This window comes from Thunnus thynnus, chromosome 11, assembly GCF_963924715.1.
Source record: "Thunnus thynnus chromosome 11, fThuThy2.1, whole genome shotgun sequence".
Lineage (NCBI taxonomy): Eukaryota > Metazoa > Chordata > Actinopteri > Scombriformes > Scombridae > Thunnus > Thunnus thynnus.
Genome location: NC_089527.1, coordinates 17907818 through 17925641, shown reverse-complemented (window position 1 = coordinate 17925641; position 17824 = coordinate 17907818). Strand labels below are relative to the sequence as shown.

Here is a 17824-nt window from a genome sequence, read left to right as displayed (position 1 = left end):
TAAGCAGACATACTGTAAGTCTGCCAGACCAACGAGTTAGTCATCCTCAAAGTCTTTTTCTCTTTAATGGACTCATTGTTGCCCCTTGTGGGATGTTGAGGAGAAAAACACCCACTACGACTGTGGTTATCACTAACTGTCAAGTACTAGTGGGTGTTGTAAGCTCCTGGCCTCAGGGGGCAGTAATGACCCCATTATGGTTTGGCGCACCAGAATGAGGCGAAGAAGACGGTGAACTCGAAAACTTTCCAGTTCCCAGCTACAAACTTTTTGAACTTCAAAAGTAAAACTCTGCCACACAAGTGATATATTTTCATGAAGGTGAAATTCATGGGGTCCTTTTTTCTAGCCAGTGCTAAGACAAACGCCGTTTCAATTTTCTCAAGGAACTGGTCTATTTTTTTGCGTCTGTGCTTGTTTGTGCAATTTCCTGTCTCCAAATTAAAGTTTTTGCACTGAGGTGAGGAGAGTCGCTGCTGGGGCTGTTTTTATGCTGTTGATTTTATACCGAAGATTTAAACAATAATATCATCCACATTAGCATAATCTGGTGACAAATACAACTCAATACTGATTTTTCTGTTTGATGAGCGAGTTTCCCACAACAACTTGTAGAATGTTGGGTCTTTGCAATGCAGTGAGGCGTGAGTAATTTTATGCATGTCACAGCAGCTGTAAATTCATTAATAATTTAAATCTGTGGACATGAGACAAGATCAGTTGGATTTAACAGTAATTAATAAGCTAACATTTTCTAAACATCAGACTTATTAATCCCAAAGTCTAAGATTAATAGTAAAATAAATTGGAGTAACAGGGCTGTCCTAAGTCCAAAGTTCTCTGGAGAATCAAATATTTTTTTGTTTCATATTAAGAGGATTACTGTAGAACAGTGAATTTTCCATTTTGCCACTTGCAACAACGTCTCGGTCGCATTTTTCTAAAAACTACCTAACAGATCTCCAAACCCTATTTTTTTGGTTTAAAGATATGAGGATGGTTTGATTTTATTCCATTGGATAAATATGGACCAATATTTAGCATATGAACTCAGTTAGGCTATGTTCATTGACATAAATTAGTATTTTCAAATATGCAGAAGAGGAGCAGAACTGCAGAGTTTCAATGTGTTAGCAGTTGTCAGTTTGCAAAACTACAACCGTTGCACCCAGTTTGCACCAATGCCTGTGGTCAACAAAATGCAAAAACGTGCTGGTCATGCCTACGTGCATTTGCACCCAGAGATTTTGCTTGTGTTTATGTCTGCTGCCTCTTTTTGGAAAATAGAGCCCATGGTCTTTAATCATTCCGAGGTGCAATGTTGTAGTATTATTTGAAAGTAAAAACAACTGGGTATTGACCACGGCACCAGCCTGTCATATTTACCAAAGTAATCAAGTTAGCCTGTCCTCTGTTAATGTAGTGAGGTATTGAGTTAACCCTATGCTGCCTGTTAGTCTGAGTCTCCAGTAGTCTGTCCTCCCCTGGTCAGACTCTGTTACACATTACCTTTCAGAAAGATGTTATCATCCCAACCATCCCCCTCATGGAGCCTGTCACTGGATGACACAGCCCACAACACAACCAATCTGCTGGGCTGGCTACTCTGTACAACCTCATGCCTTCTGCAGTGTACTAAGTTTAAAGTGCAATTTGGATCCCTGTGCGAAGTCCATGACAAAAGAACATTTGGTTTTATAGTGCAGGCAGCCCTTCCAGATTCATTACTGAGTTAAAGACACCCTTTTTTTGTGTCTTTAGCGTGCTCATTTCCTTACTTTTAGGTTGCACAGGGAACTATATAAAAAAACAAAAACAAAAGAAGGAAAATTAAAGCAACAACACTAAGAAAAGACTTGCTAAAAGGCGGCTGAACTAATTTGTTTATTATTAATACGCTACTGTGTCAGAGCAAGGATGACTGTTTTGGGAGTCATTGCGTTAAAAATATCTTTATTGTGGTGGATCATGTTTGGGTAGGAGGGATCGTTTTGCCCCACTGAGCCAGCCTCGCGGGCAGCAGATGAGCCAGAGAGACTTGTGTGTGTACAGTATGTGTGTGCTCTGCTGAGCTGTGAGCAGAGGAGCCCCGCCAGCCAGCTTGCTCTAACTGTGCTCTGCACACACTCCAGTCCAACAGCTCGCCTCTTCTCTCTACTCCAGATGATGCCTTGGATTTAGCCGGCCCACATGAGTGATATGAATAACGCACTGGACGAAATACACACTTCTGGAAGCCTTGGAGAGAAAGCAGAGATTTTTCAGAGTGGCAAGGGTAATGTGAGTGGCTTCTCCAACCCAGCTCTCATCCCTTTGCGAGCTCCTTTACTAACACCAAATGCCCAGAAGACCAGGACTACGCTCTGCAAGGGGAACAGGTATGACATTTTTTCTGTTACACTTGCATTCAGTCACACCGTTCTGTTTAGAGGACTCAATTCATTCAAATTCAATTGGACTAAAACTGAAAGTAGTGTTTTATACTCTACACTTTACAATGTGAGCTGCGCTGCAAAAGAATAGTACACCGTTTGCAGTAGCGAGACACAGAAGTCTATTTGAGAGCTGTTGTCTAGACTTTGTACCTGTGAGCACAATTTGCTCGACCCATAGGCAGCTGTCACCTGTTAGTTTGTGGGAGATAATTAGTAACTCAGTAACTGCTGTGTTTACAAAGCAGTGAAGAAAGCGTTAGTCAGAGAACTGAGGCCCTCTCATCTGCACGTGTGCTGAAATCTAAGTCTTAGCTTATGATGATACTGGAATATGATGTTGTAAAAAAAACAAAACACCAAAATGTAAAAACAGCGCTTTAATCATATACAGTGAGACAAAATTATGTCATTGCCAACAGCCTGTTAAACCGTTTTTTTTTTTGTTTTTTTTAATAACAAAACATGTATTCTTTCTGGCATTTGGCATTTTCCAAACATGAGATAAAAGGTGACCAACCAAAATGTTTGTTTTCCAATGGCAACTTCTCTAGGGTGCATAGGTCTTTTATCTCTGCCTACTTCGCAGTGCATTTTGAAACTGTCCCTGTGAACCACACCTGTTCTGCTCTTACTGTATACTAACAAAAAAAGTAGAATGTGTTTTTAAAGTAAAGTACAAAACATCCATCCTGGCTACTGCTTGCTTGCCAAACATTTGCAGAAACAAATGCTGCATCCTTCAACAGTTCAAGCGCTGACTCTGTCTGTTAGCCACTACAGTATTTTATAGAGGTGAAATGAGGGGCTGCTCACATGTGCATTATCTGCCATCTTATCAAAAGCCTGTTGAGTGAGGGTATCGTCTGTTAGTTGACAGCAGGAGGGGTTCATGTAGAGACAGCATTGTGTTTCTTTCAGGTCATGTTGGTTTGTTTAATCACCTTCATCATTTATATTCCCAATCCGATTGACTTTAACAGGCTAATAGGGAGACAAGTGCTCCATTTGTTTGTATTGATCTTTTTAAAAGCTTGATTTTGACCAAACACTTCACTGACTCTGCCGTATACAGTGAGTAATAACTCCAAGACACCATGTAAACATTTAATGGCTTCATCTTACATTACATCTAATGGAGATATTCTAGATGTGCACACATTTCCCCGATTCTCTTATAGCATTTAACTTATGGTTACTGGTGGTTTTGAAAGTGTAAGAGTCTAACTCTTATCTCTTTTTCTTAGTGGTTGGTATTAATAAACATTTCATGCAGTGTCTGTTTCTTTCTTTCTTTTTTTTTTGTCCTTCAGGAGCAATAAAGAGGGGGAGGAGTCATTCTCTTCACCTGTTCCAAACCCCTTTCCAGAACTTATCCCCTCAACTCTCTCCCCCCTCGTCTCTGAATGTTTATTACCATGGACCAAAAGTAGTGCAACTCAGGTGAGTGTTCCATTTCCACCACTCGAGGATGTTTGTGACACAAAGAGGTATATTATTTAAAAAAAAAAAGGCCTCTGTTGTAACCTTTTCCATATGCTACCCCAGGCAGCATCGTCATGCTAACTTTAATTGGAACAAGCGCCAGAAAAACAACTGCAGGATATATTTAAATTTAAATAAATGCATAGTTACATGATGTTTGGCTCGTGATTTGTTTGAAACTTCAGGGCATATGAATGGTCTAACCAGTTGTGCGAGTATGGAAATTAGTTTCAGTGAAGTGATAAAAATGCTGTGTCAGCACACTCTGACAATCCACACACACAATGTTATTGCCTTTGAGATCCCAGGTTTATACCTGCATACAATAGCAACCAAACAATATAAAAATGTTTTTTGCATGTGATGACTGATATCATGTGTAGATGTTGCATTTTGAAATTTGATTATAACTATGGTTTACCTTAGAAATACCTGGCTCACTGCCTAACAGCCACTCTTGTACGTTTGTTTTAGTACAGGGTGTGTGATTTGAAATGTACCCAATGTGTGGATACACCTGCTAGTGCTGGAAAGGTTTACACTCCAGTTTTGTATATGAGGATTTATTTTTATTTATTACTTTTTTTTTTACTTTTATCACCAATTACTTGTGACAGAACACACAAATTATAGTCTTTAATATATTGTATTTTTTCCTAACTTATAAGAAGATTGATTTACTACTATTAGGGCATTTACCCAGCTATTATTACTTGTCCCTTCAGTGTAATAATCAGTGTAGAAAGATTTTTTTTTTTTTTTTTTAAAAAAACATGGCCACAAGAGAGAAGCATGTGACATAAATTCTCATAGTATCTATGTATATAAAGAAACACTCAGTCCCATTACAGTCAATAGTGATACCACAAATAAACATCTGGAGAGAAAGAAGGGAAAATAAATAAAAATAGCAAACTTAGAAAAAAAAATGAAAATAAGTATCACAGCTTATACCCCTGAAATGTTTGCTAAGATCTCCTGATTTAGGACGATAGATCAAAAACAAAAACAAAAGCTTTAATGCACAAACAAAATGCAGGTGATACACAGATGACTCATGATCAAAGATTGCTTACTTTATTTCCTTCTCTTTTTTAACCAATAAATGCAAGTCAGAGGAAACTGTAGTATTATGCACAGAAAAAATTATTTCTTTGATTTGACCCTTTGTGTGATCTGTAGTTGATTTGTACATTTATACAGAACTCACTGCCACATTCTAAAAAGAGAGCACATTCATTATGTTGAGAGCCTAACAATTATGGGTCTGCTTCAAAAGTGCATGGGTTTCAAAATGGATTTTTGTCTATACATTTTCCAGGGCTGTTAAATTAGTCTGGTTTGTCAACCACTAAATATTTCCTGGATGCGGATCCCTATACTGTATGCTGAAGTTGATTTCAGGTTTTTCAGTATCTTTGCGGTGTGTCCATGTGTATAAATGTGTGTATTTTTGTGTGCATGTGTAGCAGCAGGGGGCAGCTCAAAGCAATGACTCATAGGAAAGCTTGAAATTACAGAGCTCAGCAGCTACCAAGGACTATCAGCAGTATTAGACCTCTCTTTGCTCATGTGTTGCTTTCAAGCTGAGAATGAGAACACAAAATATACGTCCAGAAAGTTGTGTTTTCTACTTTTTTATGAGACTTCCATTGTACTGAACAATAAGGTATATGATTTAATTATCATAGGAGAGAAATCAAATTGGTATTTGTTCCTCTAAATGTATTGCAGTAATATTGCTTGGTTGTCTCACACTGGAGTGTCTCCACTTGATATGCAAAGTCTAAAATGAGCCCTTCTACTCTATTCCCTCCTCACTCAACTCAGGATTCTTCAGAAAATTACAGAATGATTGCCAGTTCTCTTTTGCTCTCACCACCCTATTGTGAAGTCAGGTCAGGGATTTGCACGGATTTGGCATTTTCTTTGATAAGTGCGAGAATAATCCTCAAGTTTCTCAGTGAAGGAGCAAAATGACACCCAGTTGACCTCAACTCTGCAACAATGTGGCTTCCTTGTTAGCAAATCTTAAAGTGATCCTTATGTATCTCACTGATGAGGCTTGTGCCTGCACCTCATGGGCTTGACAGCCTCTCAGCCTTTTTAGCAGCGGTATTGGGAAGACTATGTCAGACTGAACAGCTGTTTTTGTGTCACAATCCTAATGTCACAGGGTTATGACCTCCTTTCAGTAGCACTCAAGAAACCAGTGACATCATTGCTCCAACTGTGCAGCACTCATCCCCTCACCCACCCTTCCATTTTTTTTTTTTTTTTAAAAGGAAAATTGTCTATTGAGCTTCTTTTTGGGTAGTAATTTTCTCATCAGTTACAATTATGTGAACATAATAATCTTCTACAAGGGACAGGCTTAGATTATAAAATGAGCAGGCTAGGAAAATGGCAGTTGCGTCTGTCGCTGTGGTATCTCAGTGTCTAGCTGACCATGTTTTTGTTTTACTGCAGTTGATTTGAATGGCTTGGCTGAATTGTGGCGAGCCCTTTGCTTGACATTGCTTTGTTTTACAAAGGATTTAAAGCTGTCACTAGTGCAAAACTGGTTTATCTGAACCCCCTGTTAGCCTTGTGTATGGAGTGTCATGGTCCATTTCCATAACAAAACCACCAAGTCATGACTGCCACATTATGTCAGTGAGAACCCAGGATTTGTTGTCCGCACAACAGCTTCCAAAAAAATACATTCTTAAATGCATTGTGGCCAGTGTTTTGTCAGGTCAACTTTACATCAACTTTACTTGTTATATATGCATTAAGTTAGGGCAACTATGCTTGTAAAGACAGATCTGTTGGCATAGGGAATACATTAGTATGTGCCCTGTACAACCTCAGCTGTTTCAGACATGCAACTGTGACAGAGCTTACTTTGTGAAATAAAATCATCCTGCACTTTTGAAATTGACCTCAGGAGAAGTGCCCACTGGTAATGCCAAGGGCTTAGCTTCTAAAGTTGATTGCTCAGCTACAGCACTATGTCACTGCAGATCTAACACACACACGTTCCATCATGACATGATGATGCTTGTTTGTAGGACAGAGAAACCTGTCATGCTATCAGGTTGTCATTACACAAACAAATTTCCATGTTTATGCTGTTAATGCAGGCAGTGTAACTTGGTATTAAGTGAAAGATTAGATGCATAACTTTATTAATCTAAACTAGTTTGGTCACCTAACAGACAACATATGGAAAACGTACTGCCAAAACAATAGTAACACCAACACACAAGCACATATCTTCATAATGCAATGGTAGAATAAAGCATTTTTGGGGAGTAGCTGGCACAGATTCCACTCTCCAGGAATATAGTGGGCAGTCATGCTTGGACCCTTACCAAAAACTATAAGCACACAGTCTGTGTCCAGACGGTGTTGAGTGTTCAGTTCAGCCATATGACTCAGAGGAAATGCCTGCCCCTCTAGAGATGTTATTTCAGATGCACCATGTCCATGTTCAGCCTCTCCTCTAGAGCACATGTTACACGGTCCTCTGGGTCACACTTAACAAATATAAAACATTTATTCATGTTCTCTTCATTCAACTACGCTGCCTATTGCAGTATATAAACTGACCAGACAGAGCTGTTCTGATGATGCCATACATTATGTATCATTTGAATTTTACAGACTTCCCCTTGTGTTTAGTGAATCATTGAATCTACAGGGGGTTGGTGTTGTTAGATCATTTATCACATCATTGATTTTGCACAACACACCTTCAGTGATTTTAGAGCCTCAATAATGCAATAGTTCAATGGGAGAATCGGAGGAGTCAGAATCAGAGGAGTCTTGCTCTATAAACTCTGCACATAGCTATCATTCCTTGTGCCTAACAGAGTGTGTGTGTGTGTTATATATAGGCAGTCGTCTGGTGTTAGATGCACGTGCAGCCCCTTATTTCCCTCTATGTCCCAACAGTAATGTGGGATAAAATCATGTTTCTTGTTCTTCTCTGGACGGCTCAGCATTCATCATCTACCTTGCTCTTAAACAGGTTTTGATGCGGGTCTGACAATAATTGGCTTTGAAAGAAAAAAGTGAACAGTGGTTTCCATAAGAACTATAAGATAACTATACAGTTACTGTAGAATTATTAAAGAATTACAAAAATCATATAGAAGATATTGGAAGGTAATGATAAGTTCTGTTCTTTTGCATTTTTTTGCTAAATGAAGAGACCAAGTTAAAGTAGTAAATCCATATAAATAAGACATCTGCATATGAATGCAGAATCTGTAGGCAATGGGACCAAAGTTTGGTACCAGAAGTGTTCTGGTTTCTATTTGAAGTCTGTTTGTAGTCATTTGTAGAGTAATATTGGCCAATCATGTTTGAGCAGGCTTTGGTTGCATGCAGGTAAACAGTCCATGTGGAGAGCAAAAGAAGCAGAACACATCAGCCGAAATGCAATCTTGGAACCCATCAACTAACAATGATTTAGTTTTTTATGAGATTTTTAAATATATTTATCTGCCTTCATATGCATATATCTGTTTATAGAGATTAACCGAAATGTCGTCTTGACCGTCTCAAGTTGCTAATTGGACTGTAAACAACCACCAGCGCACAGAAGAGGAAGTCTTGGCCTGGATATCTGTTATCCGGATATCTGCTGGATACACCAGAAGCCCCAAAATATTGGCCATTGCCCCCAGAGGCTAAATCGTCATCAGACAGATAGCCGATGGGTTCTGAGATTGGTAAATCCAATAAAAGTAACCCCAATTCTTCTGCATTCTTGTTGAGTGCTCAGTGTAAACATTGCTGTGACAATTTTAACTGAACCTCAAGTACAGCTATCTTTAGAAAGTATACAAGACCTGGTATAATTGTATGGTTTAACTGTGATGTGTGGAATGACAGCTGCAGATGCGGGTCTTGTGTAAGCAGCAACCACCAGGGATTAAAGTACGAGACTAGTATGATATTAAAACACAGACACACATTGTCAAGGCTGTGTTCACAATTTTCTGATCTTATCATGAGCATGCTAAATACTGTGTGAATGCACATTTAAGTACATTGAGGACTGACTTGGATTTGGTCAGTCAAACATTTGGTTGTGTGAATGAAAATTACATTTCTTGAGCTGTTACTGTTTACTCATCCCTTACTCAGCTCCACGCAGGCATCATCCTTCCAAAATTTGGATTTTATGTGTGATTTTTGTCAGTTTCATCATTGCTAGACTTTTTTTTTTCTTTTTTTTTGTGGACAAAGTTAAATCATGTGCTTCGGTCTATTCGCTTACTGTTTTTTGTGCGTGTGCATGACAGCTAGTGGTGTTTTTGTATTTTATCTACAGTATACTCTGTGTTTTTCTGTTTAATTTAATCCTAATACTTTAATCCCTGTGTAGGTTTATCCCTAAGATGTAGCCTCTCCCAGGTTAGGTGCCATTTTTACAAGTCCTCCAAAGTAAACAACCAAATACGCATATGTGACCATGCACGCCAATTTTGTAATCTAGCGCCCCTGTTGGCAGTAATCAGCAGGACAACATCATTTGTCTGTGCTTTCCAAGACTGTTAAAAAATAATGATGTTCTATGATGTGACAACACTATAGTTAAGGTATGATTTGGTTTAGGCAGTTTTAGGGAAAGATCATGGTTTGGGTTAAGGTTTGTTAAGGTTAGAGAAACATGTGGTGTGGTTTAAAGTTACTACTTCCTTAACGTTAGGAGACCTTCGTCATCATGGCTACAATAATAACCATAGGGTTAAGGTTAGGGGACAATTGTAGTTGCGTTTCTAAAAAACTGTTGCGGTTGGAAATGAACAGCCATCTTCTGTGGTCAGGACAGCTGTTGGATTATAGCCGCACCTCCTCCGAATTGGAAAATTTGTCAACATATATGACCTCAACTCAAATGCACCACTGTTTCGGATCATTACTACGTCCACTAGATGGCATCTGTCACTCAAATGTAACTATATGACATTTTTGGGCAACTGACATTACGATCTATTGTGTGGTTTTTCTTGGGAGGACAGTCTTCATTTTTAAGGTACAAAAGTCAGAGGAAAACAAGTCTCTTATAGATAAGATTGTAACATGACTGACTGCGTCCTCACTCTGCAAGATGGGTAGTGATATTTTTAGGTGGGAATAGTGTAAATCCCCCTGCCCAGAGGTGAGTATACTCTTTATACCTGCATATACGCATCACTACACCTCTGGTTGCTGTCTTGATACTTTGACAGAGCCTGCAAAGGGGTCTTGATTGAATCAACCCTGGTCAAGGACAATGTGTCTGGAGCTGGCTTTGTTATGGGAGTTATGGAGACTTTGTTATCATTCTGACTCCATTAATTCCAATTCATTTTAGCTGTGTGATAACTAGCAGCGTCTGCTTGTCTGGGCTCTCACAAGTCAGTGTGCCGTGTTTCTAGATAAACATGAAGCCTGCTGTGGGAGGGTCTTCTTGTCTTGTGTGCTCTCATGAGTTGAAAGGGAGGACAGTGATTGGTGCCAAACTTCCATGTTCAGCGCTCTGAGGTTAAATATGACACGTACTGTATTTGTCTATAAGAAGAGAGGATAAAGCAAATAGAGGCCCATGCATATTTTAAAATACACGGTACCAGATTTTACTTTAGGCTTTTACTTAAAGCTATGTTTTTGTTACACACAAGTTTAGCAATAATATGAGAAACTTCTATATATATATATGTGTGTGTGTGTGTGTGTGTGTGCGTGTGTATGGATGTGTGTATATATATATGTGTGTGTGTGTGTATATATATATATATATATGACTATACCTGTTAAGTCATATACTGTCTATAATCTACTGTAGATAACTAAATATGTACACATTGTCTTTAAAATTAACCAGATATACAGTATTACTGTAGCAGAGCCAGATGAGTTTGTGTGGTCCTTATCAGACATTTCAGGCTCATTATGATCTGCAACAGCTTCTCTCCTCATACATAAATTAATAGTTTTATTCTAGCCTTATGAAACGGGCTTGTTCCCTCCACAGCATTTTGTATTTTTTGCATATGTTCATACATATCTTGCTCACTCGTTCTGTCATTTGTGAAATGGTTATTAGCATAGTTATAGATGAAATTTATATGTATTGTAATATGTCAAAACAGACAAATTTAAAAGTATATTTTACCTACAATACAGTATATCTGCACACTTCTAAAACTTGGTTTTATTTGACATTTGTCTCTAATCAAAAGTACTTTTATGATCAAGACTGAGGCTTGAAAATTGGCTCATCCTGTGAAGGTGGCACATTCATATTCACAATGGCCTCTCTGTCACAAGGCCTCTTTGTCTAATGATACAGTTAAACAGATGTCGGTTGTGATTGTGGCAGCGGGGGTAAGCACTATTTTGGATCTCTCCCTCTGTCTTTCTCTCATACATACACAAGAATCTGTCAGCACAATAACAAAATCACCCAACAGCATGGTAACATTCCAACATTTTTAAGGCAAGTATGCAACATAACTTCTTTTTACATATAAACAGTGATTTGTAAAATTGTGAAATTTGACTTATGCCCAAATTTGACTCAAATCAGGCAAATTTGAGTACTGGTTGGAAAGTCAGTTCAGGGTTTAGTTCACAATATGTCTTATATTTGCTTCCCTCCTTTACTTGTACCGTTTTTGTCATCTCTTCTCAATCTTTACTGATATAATCTGTCTTCTCTATCACTTGGACCAGGCGTGAGTTCACAACATGAGCCTTGTGAGGAGTCAGTCTTTGGGCATAATGTACAGCATGTTGAAAATATGCATACAGTATGAATGTTTGATTGATGAAATATATCAATATTACATGTCAGAGACTAAAAATAGCTACATGTGTCTGGTTACAAAGTCAGCAAAAACAATCTGATACATGTACTTGCTGGAAAATCCTCAGCTACTTTGCTGCAAGTTTTTATTTTTATCACTGGGCAGAATTTATTCCAAGTGTTTTGCTTGCGCTGACCTTGTATATTTCAAGTCTGTTCACCATGAGAGAATCTTTTTTAAAAACAAAGTTCTTTAGTGGAGCTGCCTTTCTAAAAGGAGAGCTTTTACTTTCCCAAGGACAAAGGAGGAGTTTGTGTTGTGGGGAGGCAACATGATTCATTTTCTCACACTTTCATTGTGAATGATCTCACTGTAACAGGTTTTCTATAGTTTCCAATATACAGTAGTTATCATACAGAAAAAAAGTCTATGTAAATAATTGAATATGAAGCGTCTTCATCATTTGAGCTATAATTTGTAGATTATCCTTATCTGCAGTTACTATGTACGGATATTTTTCACATAGTCAATTGCGCATCTAAGGCAGAAGAATGAATTTCCATGCAAGAAGAGTTACCTTGCCTGCCATCACACCACTTTGTCTGCAAAAGCGGGTAGGACTCTCACATGGATCTCCTCTGTACTTTCTCTTTTTCCTCTGTATTAGCAAAGTGCTCCTTTTTGTTCCTCTTCAAGATCATTTTAAATTTTGGGTTCTTTAGACATTTTACTTGAGCATGAAGCACATTCTTGGAATTATTCTTTGACAAAGATGCAATAGGTCATTGGGAAGATAGTGTATTAAACTCAGAAACTACTGTGGCTGGAAATTTATTGTGCTGTAAATATACCGAAATGATAAATGTGCAGTTAACTTTTAATAGAAAACAATGCTGAACAAAGCAATCCCACATATTGAGTCGGAGTAGGAGCGGACAGTTTTAATGTATTATTTGTGCAGCATGAATTTGCTCTTTATTGGTTGGACACACCTGTCTGGAGAGTTGGTTCTGTTATTTCTGAGTGATAACTGCTCCATTATTTCTATCTTGTTATGACTTGTTCTCACTGTTTACTTTGACATGGTGTCGTTAACTTGTATATCACACTAACAATGAAATCACCTGTTACTGAAAGGGGCAACCTTGAATGTAAACCACACAGAAAGTTGAAATTTACAATGAAGTGTAGACCTGTGTGGCAAATGGTGCTTTCTTGTGAACCATGTAAAGGTAGAATGAGAGGCATAAGTTTTTTTAAAGGGGTACATGTGCAAAGCTACAATGTTCTAATAACTTACAAAATTTTTATATTCATCAAGTATCTTTTCTATCTCCTTTCTTAGTGAAACATGTTGTGCAAATCCAAAACCAACAAAAAAGAATAAATAATAGGCCAATAATTTTTACATGTTTGAACTAGTGACCCCCTATCAGCTCAGTAATATTTTTTACTGTCTAAAGTAGCAACCAGCTTCCCAGCATGCTTATCAGCATAGCTTGATAACATTTGTCTGCCATTGTAATTCATCTCCTCCTTGGTGCACACTGAATGCTTGTAAAGCAAATGGTTTTATGGAAAGTACTTTGTATTTTGAAGTGGTCCAGTTCTGTTTCTGCACTCAGAGCACTAGTAACATGGTTAATGTTTGGGAGCCAACAGCTGTAACCCACCAATAATGCAGTTAAGAAGTGCAACTGTTAAGGTGTAAATAGCATGAGGAGCTTGGAGGACGTTTCTCAACAGTTTCTGAGATAGACAAAGCTGGAGGCCACCTCCTTCTTTACCATCACTCAGTGATAGAGCTGCAGCTGTGGGAGTGCAGTTCAAGGTTAAACCAGAGTAGTCTAATTGGCAAAATGGCTCACACCGTCCTGTCCTTGAGATAAGGTCTAATAGAGTCTGTGCTCAACAAGACTATATTTAGTGCATGCTCAATGTCTGGATTTACTCTGCCTTGTCCTGACGGGTTTTTTTGGCTTTTCATTGAAAGGCCTTCGTAACACAGCACATTATGTTCTGTGGATGTCATCTCTGTGATACAGCTCAGTGTTGAATGTGGCTTGCAGTTGGTGTTCAGATATTATTGGCCAATACAGCTTATCACATATCAGTATCAGTATATCTGCTGGCTGATGTAACACAAAATGCCCAAGATAAGATTACGATAAATTAGAAACATTTCATAGTTTGTCCATCAGAGGGCACTGACAAGTTTATTTTCCAACAATAAAATGTCACTCAGTCAGTATACAGTATATCTTGGTTTCAATTCTGTAATATGTAAGAGATAATACCCGACAAGTTTTACATGGCTGTAATGGATGAAGCAGCCATATGCAATCAAATTAGAATATAATTAGTTAATTTACCCATACAACTAATTTTGATCTCACTTTTCTGTTTTAAACGGCATTAAAATATAGAATAAGCCTTTTTTACAGTGGACATTTTGACTTGTTACTAATAACATTAACGATGGCTCTGCTCTACTCAAGTGTCTCAGCAAATCAGGACCCTGAAACTGAAGCAGCTAAATGAAATTCAGCCATCATTCATTTTATTATTTACATTTATGCGTTTGCGTTGCTAGGTAACATTTAGCTAAACAGGAAGGTGTTCACAAGGCTGGGTCAGGAGTTTTAAAATGCTTTTGAAAACGGGAAAGACACTCTCAAACCGTGAACATAGTCATCCTATAATAATAGAGAATAGTGTTGCATGTTGCTCCACAATATTATTAACAGTTTATTTCCAACAGAGCTCTCTCTCTCTCTCTCTCTCTCTCTCTCTCTCTCTCTCTCTCTCTCTCTCTCTCTCTCTCTCTCTCTCTCTCTCTCTCTCTCTCTCTCTCTCGCTCACATACACACACAAGGCCGCCTCTCTCCCCTCCCTCTGTCACAGACACACACACAAACATGTTGGCTTTCTACTGCTGTCTCTCCTCTCTCTCTCTCTCTCTCTCTCTCTCTCTAATCTTGTTATTTTTTGTGTGGTTTTGGTCACATGTCCTCTCTCGTCTCCCCTGCATCTCTCCCTCAGACCCACAGGCTACCAGCTTCACTGCAGCTAAATTTACTTGAAAAGGCCTCTGTGATATGAACATTCAGATTCATGCAAATATCAAACACATTTGAAACGAGTGGTTCTCACTTAGAAGTCAACTCTCTATTTTTTTGTTGTTGATTTTGGTGACACTAATAACACAAGCTCCAAGCTCTTTAGCTAAGCCTCCATGTTGCTTTCCTTACTTAGAAATTAATACTAGTGCTATAATTTAGAACAGTAAACAAACACCCACATCATACTGTAGGTATCTGGTTATGCTGTCAGATTACTAAAAGTTAATCCACACCTTCCAGCCAGTCAGAATGAAGAATTCTCAGTGGTCATGGTGTAAACAAATTTAAGAGGTTCTTATCTTATTTGTTTATGTTTCATGTTAAATAACAAATATCAGTAGGTGGCGTACGCCTAGTGTACCTGCAGAGTCAGAATACACTTGTACATCTGTTGAACATCACCCCCCAGCAGGTCACAAGCCTGCAGGTTTGTGTAGATTAATCCCATTCATTCTGGTAGAACAACATCAAACTGCACTCACATTCCCTTGTGCATCTACAGCGTGTAAAGATGCACTTTTGAGAAAATTGTTGTCCAATATTCTCCAATGAGGTTAACTTAATTGTACCATCTACTCTGATGATGTAGTGGCCACATTTTTCAAGAGAAGCATCTCATTTTGTTGCACAAGACTTTTTGCAGTTCCAAAACAACTCATATTTTTAGTTGAACAGCTGAAGCCAATTTGCTATTTTGCTCTTTTAAGTGAGGGACAGTAATGGAATAGAAAAGTAAGTCTCCAGGTAACATTCATTTATTTTTGCACAGTACAACATAAAAGGTATACTTGACTGACATGAGGTGGGCAGACATGAATGCTTTTCAGGTGAAAGCATGTGTACATTTGGATCAGGGCGACTTGCTGATGAATGCAGCTCTGTGTTCACAGATAACGACATCATCAGTTTACACAGCATGTTACCTTGCATGGTCATTCATTAGAAACACTTCAACAATGATTAACAGTAATATCCACTCAGTGCTGTCAATTAATCTGCAGTGAAAATGATGCATAATGATACAGTAATTCGTAAGTAGTTAATTTTGATTTCCTGCAATAATGATTATTAGAGCCATCTGTTGACATTATCAACAGTATTTACTGTATATTTCTCAGTTGATAAGTGAAAGTTTGCTGCTTTTAAAGTTTCTTATGTGGTGTCTCCCTGAAATGTAACTTGAGTGATAGAGGTCAACAAGATGCTGACATTTTGCAGAAGATTTTACAGAATCTACATATAATTTAAACATAAAGTTGCATTTTACATGACTGCGCTATTACATCAAATGGAAAATCTTGGACGTCTTGCATGTAATTTTATTTGGATATTATGTTTGGAAACAACATCTGGTGCATTTCTGCATGACTCAGAGATCAGCTAAGTTAATTAGTGAATCTAAAACAACCTGCAAAATAGAATTCATTTTCCTTGGTGCTGTGCCTTACTTCTAAATAGCTTTTGGTCGCAAACCATGCGACCACAATTTTGATGCCTTGGGCCAAACACCCACTATTTGACATCAAATAATTGGGGATAATTATGTAAATGAATTAAAAAATAATACTATCACAGTAACCATGGAGACAGCACTTACATACAGGGGACACTGGTCTGCTTTTGTGGCTCTGACGATAGTCCACCCTCTCCAACAGTGGTATCTTGGTGATAAAGCACTTCCCAAAATATGGCATAGATATTGTGTCACATCAGGACACCTCTAATGCTCTTCACTCACGCCATCACGACTCTCCCTTTCTCCATCTCTCTTAATTATTTTTCTAAATTTGCACAAACACAACTTAAATCCGACTGTTTAAGCCAACATTTTCCCAGGAAATGAAATGCTACAGTTGTGCTGCAGTGATATAACCTCTACAGAATGATGCTGGGATGGTGTGTTTTACTGGTGCCATCAGGCCATAGAACCTACAGTACATGCCTCCATGTGATTTTCTTTTCTTTGTCACTCTGTCATGATTCTGCGACTGGTGAAGCACTTCATCAAACATCTGTATGCACATTGTCTGCCATCTCAACCATGGAACACAGTAGTTCCTTCTTTACAGAACATCATATGTAGTAACCCAATTAATAACATAAAATCATCTGTTTAACATTTCATAGTCTTCCTGACTCTTTTTCTAATAAGAGAGTCAGGCTGTTGGAAGCAGTGCAGTTTTAAGGCTATGATCTGAATTTTAAAAAAAAAGTCATCTACAAAGGGGAATTGATTGTCTGTCTTCATCCCAACTAAAAAATGCACAAAACTAACTCTAATATCTTCAGTTTGTTTGTGCAAAGTAATGCAAACATAAAAAATTTTCCTTGTGCTACCCTGTTCCTGGTGGAATGTGATGCCCAAATGATTTGATTTGGCCAATTCATAGGAAGCCACTTCTTTACAGCAACTCAACTGGAATCCAGACTTGATGCAGTTATCACCAGCAGTGCAGTGAATACATATCATATACACAGCTTTTTTTTAAAACATGTCGGTTTGTTTTTTTTAAAAGAAAATTATTTTTGCACTGTTGTGTCAAGTTCTCTGTTTATGTTGAAATCAAATGTCACTCATTTGGTTCAATGAGCATGCAGTGTTATAATGCAGTGTGTTCAACACCTAACAGTAGCTGCTTGAGTAATCTGTTTAATACAGGTCTTCATCTTTGTTAGGCAACTACAAACAAAGATATTTGTCTTTTAAGGAACTGATTAAACACTAAGCGGTTTATACTGAGAGGTGATGTCATTGCTGGAGGCTCCCATTTGCTGATGGCTCCTTGAGGGCACAAACCCCAGCTCTGTTGGAGAGCTCTGACCTCCTTTCTGTCCACAAAAGAAGTCAGGCTCGTCCTGCCTGGCTTTAAACTACAAATAGAACTCACTGAGAGAAAAGAGACAGCTATTTGGTCTTTACTGTGCCCCTCTCCCTGCCCCCCCTATCTCTGCACCCGCCTCTGTCAACTTTAGACTTAGTTGACCCAACTAGCATTAC

At 38.3% G+C, this 17824-nt stretch overlaps 1 protein-coding gene across 4 annotated transcripts in view; it reads left to right on the top strand.

Moving 5' to 3' along the window:
- The window catches only part of grb14 (growth factor receptor-bound protein 14), a 32278-nt gene that overhangs the window by 4387 nt on the left and 10067 nt on the right, over positions 1-17824 (top strand). The window contains exons 2-3 of one of the 4 annotated variants that reach the window (XM_067603490.1): positions 2164-2378; positions 3746-3875. In XM_067603490.1, coding sequence (XP_067459591.1) covers positions 2191-2378; positions 3746-3875 — 318 coding nt within the window. In that variant the 5' untranslated portion in view covers positions 2164-2190. Of the gene's footprint in view, positions 1-1694; positions 2379-3745; positions 3876-12059; positions 12319-17824 lie in introns of those variants that run through there. The other 3 variants (XM_067603491.1, XM_067603489.1, XM_067603493.1) reach the window with 3 other exon arrangements.